The sequence below is a fragment of the Stenella coeruleoalba genome, assembly GCF_951394435.1.
Source record: "Stenella coeruleoalba genome assembly, chromosome: 7".
Lineage (NCBI taxonomy): Eukaryota > Metazoa > Chordata > Mammalia > Artiodactyla > Delphinidae > Stenella > Stenella coeruleoalba.
In genome coordinates this window covers 114,740,639-114,752,828 of record NC_137153.1, presented here as the reverse complement: position 1 = coordinate 114,752,828, position 12,190 = coordinate 114,740,639, and the positions used below count along the sequence as shown (strand labels likewise).

The 12,190-nt window shown below is 46.6% G+C and overlaps 1 protein-coding gene across 4 annotated transcripts in view; it reads right to left on the bottom strand.

The window, feature by feature from the left end:
• The window catches only part of LRSAM1 (leucine rich repeat and sterile alpha motif containing 1), a 46,385-nt gene that overhangs the window by 26,629 nt on the left and 7,566 nt on the right, over window positions 1-12,190 (bottom strand). For 3 of the 4 annotated variants that reach the window (XR_013829094.1, XM_079926716.1, XM_079926717.1), the window contains exons 8-11: window positions 11,980-12,064; window positions 10,870-10,991; window positions 9,856-9,946; window positions 3,203-3,333 (exon numbers count right to left, since the gene is read on the bottom strand). Coding sequence is in view for 2 of the 4 variants with exons in the window: in XM_079926716.1 (XP_079782842.1) it covers window positions 3,203-3,333; window positions 9,856-9,946; window positions 10,870-10,991; window positions 11,980-12,064 (429 nt within the window). In the remaining 2 variants the exon portion in view is untranslated. Of the gene's footprint in view, window positions 1-3,202; window positions 3,334-9,855; window positions 9,947-10,869; window positions 10,992-11,979; window positions 12,065-12,190 lie in introns of those variants that run through there. The other variant, XM_079926718.1, reaches the window with a different exon arrangement.

The window sequence follows — 12,190 nt, the reverse complement described above, 5'->3', positions numbered from 1 at the left end:
CTCCTTGTAAAAAGCCCATGCATATAAAAGTACCCATTGGGACTTCCCGGTGGTGCAGTGGTTAAGAATCCGCCTGCCAAGGCAGGGGACACGGGTTCGAGGTCTGGTTCGGGAAGATCCCACAGGCCACGGAACAACTAAACCTGTGAGCCACAACTACTGAGCCTGCGCTCTACAGCCCGCAAGCCACAGCTACCGAAGCCCGCACACCTAGAGCCCGTGCTCCACAACAAGAGAAGCCCCTGCAATGAGAAGCCTGCACACTGCAACGAAGGGTAGCCCCCGCTCGTGTCAACTAGGGAAAGCCCGCGAACAGCAACGAAGACCCAACGCAGCCAAAATAAATAAATAAATTTATAAAAAATAAAAAAATAAGAAGTGCCCATTGACCACTCCTGGGCCTAATCCTGATTCCCGCCCAACCCCTGCTCCATGCTCCCCATCCCCCGCCCCCACGTAAACATCATTATCAGACCCAACCCCATGCAGCTACTTACGTACAACTTGTGTCTTTGGAAAAATACATATATTTGTATGTGTGTGCATATATATATAAACATTTTTGAATGAAGATATAATTTACATACTGTAAAATCCATCCTTTGGAAGAAATGTACAGTTCTATGAGTTTTGACAATTGCATACAGTATCGTAATCATCACTACCATCAAGATGTAGACCAGTCCCATAACCCCCTAAATTCCCTTGTGCCCCTGTCATCAAACCCTCCTCTTATTCCCAGTCACCGGCAATTACTGATCTGTTTTCTTATGTATTTGAACCTCCTTTTAAAACATAAAAATGGAAATATATTATTGAATATTTTCATTGTGTTCAAGTTGTCCTTTTCACTTGTCCACCTGTCCTGTGACACAAGTCTGAACAGATCCTTCTCACCGTATGAATAGGACATGTCAGTTCAGCCTCTTCCCACTGATGGACATCTCGGGGGCGGCCAATACTTCACCACCATAAGTAAGGCTGCAACAAACATCCCTCCGAGTGTCTCTTTGTGCAAGTGTTTCTCTGGGGTATATACTGAGAAATGGAACTTTGGATTGTGGGCTGTGCCCATCTGAAGTGTTGACATATTTTGTCAAGTTATCTTCAACAGTGGGGAGACTGATTTCCATTCCCAAGACCAATTTATGGGGTCACTGCTTCCCCACACTCTGGCTAACAGAAATTATCATAGCGAAATCTGTGCCAGTCTGAGGAGGAAAACGGCATTTCATTGTTTTAATTTACCTGTTCCTAACTACTAGTGAAGCTGGGCATTTTTTTCATACTTATTGATCATTTGTACTATTTTATTCTGTAAAGTACCTATTGATATATCTTCGGTCTATTTTTTCTCTTAGGATGGTTTTCTGTTTCATATTGATTCCAGAGTTCTTTGTTCAGTCTGCTAATCCTTCATCAGAAATATACGTTGTAAATACTTTAAGAGCATAAATTGACACAATTTTCCTGGACAGTAATTTCCTCCCTCTCGAATTTTCACTGAGCTGTCAGAGGAAACGTAACCCTACGAAAGCCTTCACAGCAGTTCTGGAATACGGGGGAGGGTGGCATCAGGGAACCAGAGAATAATAAAAAAAAAAAAAATCAGTGGAAGATATGAAGCCAAACTGGCTACAGCTGGTGCTCCCCTTCCCAGCCATCGGAGGCCCAGGTTTTTGGGCCTCCGGGAGTGGGGGGGGGGAGCAGACAGGTGGGGGGCAGAGGCAGTTTCTGAGCTTCCTCCTCCATTCCTGACCTACGCTAGTTCACCCCCAGGGACCCGGGAGGGCCACTGTCCCGAAGCTCCATCCAGCAGGGAGACACACAATAAACAAATCCTCTTCCATGTAATTCTCCTTGTAATTTAGAGCTGTGATTGTAACGCAGCAGGGCCCTAGGCTACCTTCCCAGGACAGATTCTGCCCCCGCCCATAATGTCCTCCACCTGCCACTTGTCTGTAGAGAAACTTTAGCCAAAGAAGAAACTTAACCAGAGAAATGAGAAATTACAGAAGCAAAGGAAAACAGTCAGCAAGGCAAAATAATAGTTTAGCCATTAAACAAAGTCAAGGACCTTTAGCTCCTCCTCAAGGGCGATAGATAACATTCTGAGCCTCCTCCTTTGAGCTGTTTTGCAGATACTGAAACCGCCACAGGTGGAAGAAATTAACTACATGATGACCAGACTGTAGCCATAACAAATTGCTCCATCTCACACAATTCCAAGAATTAATCCCAAGGAAATGGAAACAAACTGACCCTGGAGTTAAAGATTAACTGTACCTAAAACAATCTCTTTGATGCGGTTCAGGCCACCACCTAACCAACTTCAAGATGACTGTCAGGGGCTTCCCTGGTGGCACAGTGGTTGAGAGTCCGCCTGCCCATGCAGGGGATGCGGGTTCGTGCCCCGGTCTGGGAGGATCCCACATGCTGCGGAGCGGCTGGGCCCCAGAGCCACGGCCGCTGAGCCTGCACGTCTGGAGCCTGTGCTCCGCAACGGGAGAGGCCCACGTACCGCCAAAAAAAAAAAAAAAAAAGAAAGATGACCGTCAGAGCTGACAATGCTGTTCTGCACTTAGCCCCCTCCTTCTGCCTATACACCCCTGAAACTCCCCTTTAAAAGCTCTTGCCCCCTGACAGTGGAGAGTTGGTTCCTTGGGACACGAATCCACCTTCCTCCCAGGATTGCCACCTTCCCCAATACAGCTATCTTTCCTTTTACCCAACACCTGTCTCTCAGTATTGGATTCCTGAACAACGAGCAGCTGAACCTGAGTTCAGCAACACATGCCCCCAAGGAAATGCACGGGGCATTCTGAGAACATGCACAGACCTAAACTGGGCTGCTATGTCAGGGACAGCTTACTCAAAGGACGTGCTGTTTCAACTAGGAACTGAAGGAGGGGACTGAGTTATTGGGAGAAGGTGAGTGGGGAGAATTCCAGCAGAGGGGTTCCACGGCCCCGAGGAGTTCAGGGACAGAGAGGAGCACAGCAAGGCTGTTGCTGGTGAGCTAGTGGGGTGAGGCCACCTAGGAAGCCTTGCGAAAGCTTCTAAGCACACGGGTTTGAAGGGAGGTGAGTTCTAATTTGATAGAAGACTCTGGGGGCTGACGCTCTGAACATCTCCCCTGTGCCCAGAGGGCCTGCGTACTCCCTGCCCCAACGCCACACGCCAGCACTTAGGTGCGCCTTACCTGCCAGTCTATTTCCTCGCTAGAGAACCTGTCCGTGGGCCCACTGGGGCTGTCCCGGGAGTTCTCGGCTCCATCTTGCTCCAGGACTGGCAGCAGGTACTGAGAAGGGGGGTAGTATTCCAGCCCGGACGCTGCAAGAGACGGACACCAGCTGACCAGCAGGGAGGAGACAACCTCGGAACCCAGGACAGTCCGCTCCTGCCGCTCTCACCCACCACCCGACCCCTGCCAGCATCCTGTCCCACTCCTACCTCAGTCCACTGCGCCTCTCTGCTAGACGCTAAGCCCGCCAATGCTGCTCACAGGCCTGACGCTTGGGCCTTAAATGTGGCAAGAGCTCAGTAAGCATCAGCTGAGTGAATAAATACCGCCCCTCCCCCCACCTGCCTCGTTACCATCCAAGTGAGAATGAGGTGATGGAAAAAGCCTGAACTTAATAAAGAAGCCTGGGTCCAAGACCCAGCTTCACCCATAATTTCTTGTGTATGGGCAAGATGCTTGCCTTCTCTGGCCCTGTGTAGTGTCCTCCTGCGTCATCTGAAAGGATTCATAATCTCTGCCCTTTCTGCCTAAATCTTGCTGATTTGTAGGTGCTCTTTTCATACTGTAGTTAATAACCTTGGGTCTATAATATATGCTGCAACTATCTTCTTCCAGTTGGTAACTTGTCTTTTAACTTTGATGATAGTATCCTTTTGAGGTAAAGTTGTTTAGATTTTAATGTAGTCAAAGTCACCTTTTTTCCCCTACCAAAGGATATAAATAGGCAATTCACAAGAAATACAAAAAATGGGCAGTAGACATGTGAAAGAAAATTCAAATAATCAAGGAAATTACATTAAAATAATAATAGGCTCTCTTGTTTACCCATCAGATTAGAAGACTTAAAGATCTCACCAAGCATTAGCCAGGTTGTGGGGAAGAAGAGTCGTCTCAGATACTCCTCATGGAATGTAAACTGATGTAACCTCTTCAGAGGCAACATAGAGTTGTGATTGTAATGCAGCAGGGCCCTAGGGTACCTTCCCAGGTACCCTTGTCCCGCCTTCACCTACCAACCCTACTATTGCCTGCCAGGGAGGTGTGGGGTAAAACATTCATTCCAGGGGAAAACTCGAAATAACTTCCATACATAAGTGATGGGGCTCCGCCATGTGAAATACTTGACAGCAGTTTACAGCAAGGCAGATCCACACATTCTGGGATGGGAAAAGGCCCAAGACCTATTCTTGACTGAAAAAAGCAGGGCATAGAATCACCTAGTATGACATCTTCTGTGGGGTTTTTTCTTTAATGTTTTTAAAAGAGTGAAACCAACAATTTTACGTACATACGTACACCTGCTACACAGTTTAAATAAGTTGAAGGATTTTTTTTTTTTCGGTTGCACTGCTTGGCTTGTGGGATCTTGGTTCCCCGAGCAGGGAATGAACCCAGGCCCCAGCAGTAAAAGCGCCAAGTCCTAACCACTGGACCGCCAGGGAAGTCCCCGGGTTAGTTTTTAAACTGTATAGTCGGTATACATATGCTCACTGCTTTATTCCTTACGTCTTTTGTACACCTACTATTGCATAACTTTAAAATCTTTTAAAATAAATGGTTTGGTCTAGCTCGACCATTGGCCGGGGTACCCATTACAATCACCTGCTGCTCAAAGATTAATTGGGTAGATACGTGGCCTGATTAGCTGTAGTGGGATGCATGTGTAACTTCTCCTTCCTTTTTAACTGCAGTATAACATACACACAGAAAAGAACACAAAATCTTCATGAACAGCTTGATGAATGTTTAAAAGTGAACACACTCTCAGAAGCAGGAATCAGGGTTGGTTCAGAGCTCAGGTGCTGATAAAAGTGCATGTTCCTTTGTGTCTGGCTTCTCTCACTCCCCGTGTGTCCGTGAGCTCAGCCAGCTTGTTGAGCACAGCCGCAGCTTGTTCTTTCTGGTTGCTGTGTGGTGCTCATTTGTGAGTATAAAACAGCTTACCACTCTGCTACGTTACGAATAGTCCTGCTATGAGTGTTTCCATACGTAGCTTTGGGCATTTGTTCACACGCATTTCTCTCTTGGGCACCTACCGAGGTGTGGAGCCAATGGGTCATAGGGTATTTGAACGTTAAGCCTGAGTAGATACTGACAATAACTTTCCGAAGTCTTTTCGGGTTCATGCTCCCACCGGCAGAGCATGGAAGCTCCAGCTGCTCCGCATCTTCCCAATTCTTGGTATTGACAGATTAACTTTGGCCATGTTAGCGGGTGTCTTAGGGTTTAAGTATTTCTTTGCAGTCTTTTTAAAAAATATTTATTTATTTATTTTTGGCTGCATTGGGTCTTCATTGCTGCATGTGGGCTTTCTCTCGTTGCAGTGAGTGGGGGCTACTCTTTGTTGTGGTGCGTGGGCTTCTTATTGCGGTGGCTTCTCTTGTTGCGGAGCATGGGTTCTAGGCACAGGGGCTTTAGTAGCTGTGGCATCTGGGCTCTGTAGTTGTGGCTTGCGGGCTCTAGAGCGCAGGCTCAGTAGTTGTGGTGCACGGGCTTCGTTGCTCCATGGCATGTGGGATCTTCCCAGACCAGGGCTCGAACCCATGTCCCCTGCCTCGGCAGATGGATTCTTAACCACTGTGCCACCAGCGAAGTCCTTCTTTGCAGTCTTAATTTGCATTTTTTAAAATAGATCTTTATTGGAGTATAATTGCTTCACAATACGGTGCTAGTTTCTGTTTTACAACAAAGTGAATCAGCCATATGCATACACATGTCCCCCTATCCCCTCCCTCTTGAGCCTCCTTCCCATCCTTCTGATCCCACCCCTCTAGGCCATCACAAAGCACCAAGCCGATCTCCCTGTGCTACGCTGCTGCTTCCCACCAGCCAACTATTTTACATTCGGTAGTGTATATATGTTGATGCTACTCTCACTTCGTCCCAGCTTCACCCTCCCAACCCATGTCATCAAGTCCATTCTCTATGGCTACCTCTTTATTCCTGCCCTGCAACAAATAGGTTCATCAGTACCATTTTTTTTTAGATTCCATATATATGCGTTAGCATACGGTATTTGTTTTTCTCTTTCTGACTTACTTCACGCTGTATGACAGACTCTACTCCATCCACCTCACTACAAATAACTCAATTTTGTTTCTTTTTATGGCTGAGAAATATTCCATTGTATATATGTGCCACATCTTCCTTATCCATTCATCTGTTGATGGACATTTAGGTTGGTTCCATGTCCTGGATATTGTAAACAGTGCTGCAATGAACATTGTGGTGCATGTCTTTTTTGTGTGTGTGTGGTATGCGGGCCTCTCACGGTTGTGGCCTCTCCCGTTATGGAGATGCGCAGGCTCAGCAGCCATGGCTCACGGGCCCAGCCACTCTGCGGCATGTGGGATCTTCCTGGACCGGGGCACGAACCCTTGTCTCCTGCATCGGCAGGCAGACTCTCAACCACTGCACCACCAGGGAAGCCTGCATGTCTCTTTTTGAATTATGGTTTTCTCAGGGTATATGCCCAGTAGTGGGATTGCTGGGTCGTATGGTAGTTCTACTTTTAGTTTTTTAAGGAAACTCCATACTGTTTTCCATAGCGGTTGTATCAGTTTACATTCCCACCAACAGTGTAGGAGGGTTCCCTTTTCACCACACCCTTTCCAGCATTTATTGATTCTAGCTTTTTTGATAATGGCCATTCTGACCGGCATGAGGTGATACCTCATTGCAGTTTTGACTTGCATTTCTCTAACAATTAGTGATGTTGAGCATCTTTTCATGTGCCTCTTGGCCATCTGTATGTCTTCCTTGGTGAAATGTCTATTTAGGTCTTCCACCCATTTTTTTTTTTTACATCTTTATTGGAGTATAATTGCTTTACAGTGGTGTGTTAGTTTCTGCTGTATAACAAAGTGAATCAGCTATACATATACATACATCCCCATATCCCCTCCCTCTTGTTCTGCCCATTTTTTAACTGGATTGTTTGCTTTCTTGATATTGAGCTTCACAAGCTGTTTGTATATTTTGGAGATTAATCCTTTGTCTGTTGTTTCATTGGCAAATATTTTCTCCCATTCTGAGGGTTGTCTTTTTGTCTTGTTTATGGTTTCCTTTGCTGTGCAAAAGCTTTTAAGTTTAATTAAGTCCAATTTGTTTGTTTTTGTTTTTATTTCTGTTACTCTAGGAGGTGGGTCAAAAAAGACCTTGCTGTGGTTTATGTAAAGAGTGTTTTTCCTATGTTTTCCTCTAAGAGTTTTATAGAGTCTGGTCTTATATTTAAGTCTTTAATCCATTTGGAGTTTATTTTCATGTACAGTGTTAGGTAGTGTTCTAATTTCATTCTTTTACATGTAAGCTGTCCAGTTCTCCCAGCACCACTTATTGAAGAGGCTGTCTTTTCTCCATTGTATGCTCTTGCCTCCTTTGTCATAAATTAGGTGCCCATATGTGTGTGGGTTTATCTCTGGGCATTCTATCCTGTACCATTGATCTATATTTCTGTTTTTGTGCCAGTACCATACTGTCTTGATTACTGTAGCTTTGTGGTATAGTCTGAAGTTGGGGGCCTGATTCCTCCAACTCCGTTTTTCTTTCTCAAGATTGCTTTGGCTATTCGGAGTCTTTTGTGTTTCCATACGAGTTGTAAGATTTTTTGTTCTAATTCTGTGAAGAATGCCATTGGTAGTTTGATAGGGATTTCACTGAATCTGTAGATTGCTTTGGGTAGTATAGTTATTTTCACAATGTTGATTCTTCCAATCCAAGAACATGGTATATTTCTCCATTTGTTCATGTCATCTTTGACTTCTTTCATCAGTGTTTTATAGTTTTCTGAGTACAAGTCTTTCGCCTCCTTAGGCAGGTTTATTCCTAGGTATTTTATTCTTTTTGTTGCAGTGGTAAATGGGAGTGTTTCCTTAATTTCTCTTTCTGATTTTTCGTTGTTGGTGTATAGGGATGCCAGAGATTTCTGTGCATTAATTTTGTATCCTGCAACCTCACCAAACTCATTGATTAGTTCTAGTAGTTTTCTGGTGGCATTTTTAGGATTCTCTATGTATAGTATCATGTCATCTGCAAACAGTGACAGTTTTACTTCTTCTTTTCCAATTTGGATTCCTTTTATTTCTTTTCCTTCTCTGACTGCTGTGGCTAGGACTTCCAAAACTATGTTGAATAAGAGTGGTGAGAGTGGACATCCTTGTCCTGTTCCTGATCTTAGTGGAAATGCTTTCAGTTTTTCACCATTGAGTATGATGCTTGTGGGTTTGTCATATATGGCCTTTATTATGTTGAGATAGGTTCCCTCTATGCCCATTTTCTGGAGAGTTTTTATCATAAATGGGTGTTGAATTTTGTCAAAAGCTTTTTCTGTATCTATTGAGATGATCATATGGTTTTTATTCCTTAATTTGTTAATGTGGTGTATCACATTGATTGATCTGAGTATACTGAAGAATCCTTGCATCCCTGGGTTAATTTGCATTTTTTAAATTGACTAAAACGATGTTGAGCACTTTTTTCAGATACTATTGGCCCTCTGGATATTCTCTTCTATAAAATTCCGATTCAAGTCTTTTGACAACAGCTTTTCCTTATTGATCTGTAGGAGTTCTTTTTATCTGCTAGGAGTAAGTCCTTTGTTGGATATGTATGCATTGCAGATATCAACTTCAACTTTATGGCTTGCCTTTTCTTTCCCCATATGGTGTTTTTTGAAGAGGAGAAGTTTTTGATTTAATGAAATCTAATCTATCAGTCTTTTATGGTTAGTGCTGCCTGTCTAAGGAAGAGGTTAGGTTAATGTTCTTTTTTTTCCCCACCTGAATATCCAATTGATTCAGAATTGTTTATTGAAAAGACCTTTGCTTTTCTTTGTCATTGCTTTGCAATGGCACCTCTGTCATAAATCAGATGACCATATGTATGCAAGTCTTGGCCATGTTCTAAAATTTCCACAGGTGGACAAGAGCCCCTAATTAAGAACATCCAGGCTGACAGGAGGTAACTGGGTGTACTGCTTTCCCCTCCTGGCACCCAGTCCAGGGGTGGCCCTGGGTTCTAGCCACTCCTCCAAGTCCAACCCATGGTGGCCTCTCTCCTGGACGACCCCAATGACTTCCTAACTGGTCCCCGTCCTTGCTTCCTCCAATCCCTCCTCTTTACTGCAGCTGGAGTGGTCTTTGTAAAAAGCAAATCTGATCAAATCCCTCTCCTGTCTGATACTGGCCGGGTACCCTCTCCAGCCTCATCTGTTCCTCTCGCCTCTACTTTTGCACCCAGCCACTTGGCCTTCTCTCCATCATGCTTCCCACTCCCCCGCCCCTCCAGGCCCTTCAACATGCACCTCCTTCTGCCAGGAACATCCTTCTCTCTTTTCTAATCATCCCTCAGGTTTCAGTCGAGCCACTTTCTTGCAAAGACCTTCCCCGAGGGCCCAGCCTAAACCAGATGCCCGATTCTACTCTCTTGTAGCCACAATCGGTAATCGTACTTCCTTGTGTGACGATCTGCTTTGCCTGTTTCTCCTGCCAGATCTGGAGAGCTCTGAGCAGGCAGGGACCGTGGCCTCCCCCAGCCACCTGGTTGGCGCAGAGCAGTCCCAGAGGTCACATCTGGTGCTCCCTGAGTGAAGGAGGCAGGCTGCCTGGCTTTACCTTTGCAGAGGAACTGCTGAATGGCCTCAGTGCCGGCGCCGCACACCTCCTGTGGGGGGTAGACCATGGATGACGCATCCAGGCTCAGAGTCTGCAGACACAAGGGGACCCCTCTTTATATGTCATTCACTTCACTGCTCAACGCGATCAAGATGTAAAGTCTTTAAAGAGGTAATCAAGTTTGAAACAAAGTCACCTGTCTGGGCCCTAATCCAGTATCAACTGGTGTCCTTAAAAGATGAAATTAGGACACAGACACATACTGAGGGAGGATGATGTGAGGACACAGGGAGAAGACAGCCGTCCACAAGCCAAGGAGAGAGGCCTCAGAAGAAACCAACCCTGCCGAGACCTTGATCTTGGACTTCCAACCTCCAGGAACGTGAGAGAAGAAAAGTCTATTGTTTAAGCTCCCCAGCCTGGGGTGCTTCGCTAGGGTAGCCCTGGGAGACTAACACAGTGTCCCCGGTGCTCACCTTCCCCTGCCCACTACCCCCTGCTCTGATGAATCTCAGTTTCTGCAGCTCCAAGCTGAGGCCACTCCCTCTCTGATGGCGCCCAGGCTCTTTATGCCCTGGACCCTCCAGGCACAGCAACTTCCAACCACATCAGCTTCCCCGCTCTTCCTTTAACGTGTCCTGGGCTTTCCCACCTCCTGCCTTTTCCCGAACTGTTTCCTCCACCTGGAATGCTCCCGTTACCTGTGTCTACTTCTCAAAAGCTTTTTCCTCTTTCAAGGTCTGGCTCAAATACCATGTCTTTCCTAGAATGTTAATTAACCCCATCAGGACTTGGCATTATCTCTTCACTCCAGAAATCTGTTTTCCTGCTTCCATCATGGCAGCAAAAGTCACATAATTACAACGGTTCACACTTCAGGCTCTGTGAGGCCCTGAGGATGTTGAGACCTCTGTGACCCCAGCACCCTGCGACCAGGGCAGGCCTCCAGGAGTGTGGGAAGGGAGCGGTGGGAAGGCCAGGTAGGACCCCAGGTGAGAACATCTCCCCACCTACCTCCAGGGTTCGAACGTGCGCCAGCATCTGCGGCAACCTCTGAATCTCGCTTTCACTGATGTCGAGAGTACGCAGGCTCCGAAGCTCCCCCAAGGTGTCTGGAAGCTCCTTCAGCCTGTTGTCTGGAGGGATCCCAATGGCACAGCTCAGCACCCCAAAACCCTTCACCATCTTCCTGCCTGACTCCCGCGAGGACCCAGGGAGGAGGGTGCCCCCCTCTGAGCCTGGGGCACGTGCCAGGGCCTGGAACCTGAGGCTCCATAAGGAAAAACATGGCAGTGGAGTTTCAGTGACCTGGGTTCAAGTTCCCATTCCACCACTTAATCAGCTGAGTGACTGTGGAAAACTGATGACCTCCCTGGACCACAGTTTCCTCATCTGTAAAATGCGGATGGTAATACTATTTGGCCTCATAGGAATATTGAGGGATTCAATGAGATTATGCATATGAGGTGCTCAGCACAGTGCCTATCACATAGTAAGTGATTAGTAAGTTGGGTACCGTTATTTTTATCATTATTTATATGTTACAAACAGGTAAACTGGGGCATTCTGTACAGAAAGTGCTTAAGGCCAAAAAGAAATGAAAGAGCTGGGGGAGGCACGCATTAGAATCTCGGCCGTGTCACTATCGCACTGGGTGGTCTGGAGCAAGTCACTGCTCTCTGAGCCTCGTTTTCCTCATGTGTAAATTGGGGATAAGATCTCCGTCCTCTCCCTACCTCAGGGACTTGTCATGAGGCTCATGGCACCGCTGAATTTGGAGGTGCTCTTCAGTGGCGGGAAGCGCTATTCAGAATCACTCTTGCCCAGTCAGTCCACCACATTCTAAACACCAGTGACTGGGCCTCGGGGCCTAGCTGTCAACATCGTCTGCCCTCCTCCCTGTGAGGCCCTGGCTCGGAGGAGTCACAGGAACCCTCCAGATGCCCTGTCTCTGGTTACCATGAAGACAGATGGACTAAACAGGAAGTCAGACAGTTTAGAGTGACACCTGGGGGCTGGCTGCCCTCGTGCTCAATGGTTCTCAGGAGGAGCACCCTGTGGATGCCGGTTGGGTCAGCCCAGAGCTGACCAAGGGTCACACGGACAGGGCTTCCTGGCCCCTACCTTTCACGTTGAGGGTCTGGAGCTGGATCAGGTTCCCAATGGAACGCGGGAGATACGTCAGTTGGTTCCTTTCCACATTCAAGACCTAAGAAAGAGGGGAAAATGGCATGAGAACGCGCACACACAGACAACAGTGTCTACCCTGCTTCAGGCCGGGCATCATCTGGGCACCACACACACCTCTTTATCTCCTGACAGCCCTGTGAGGAAG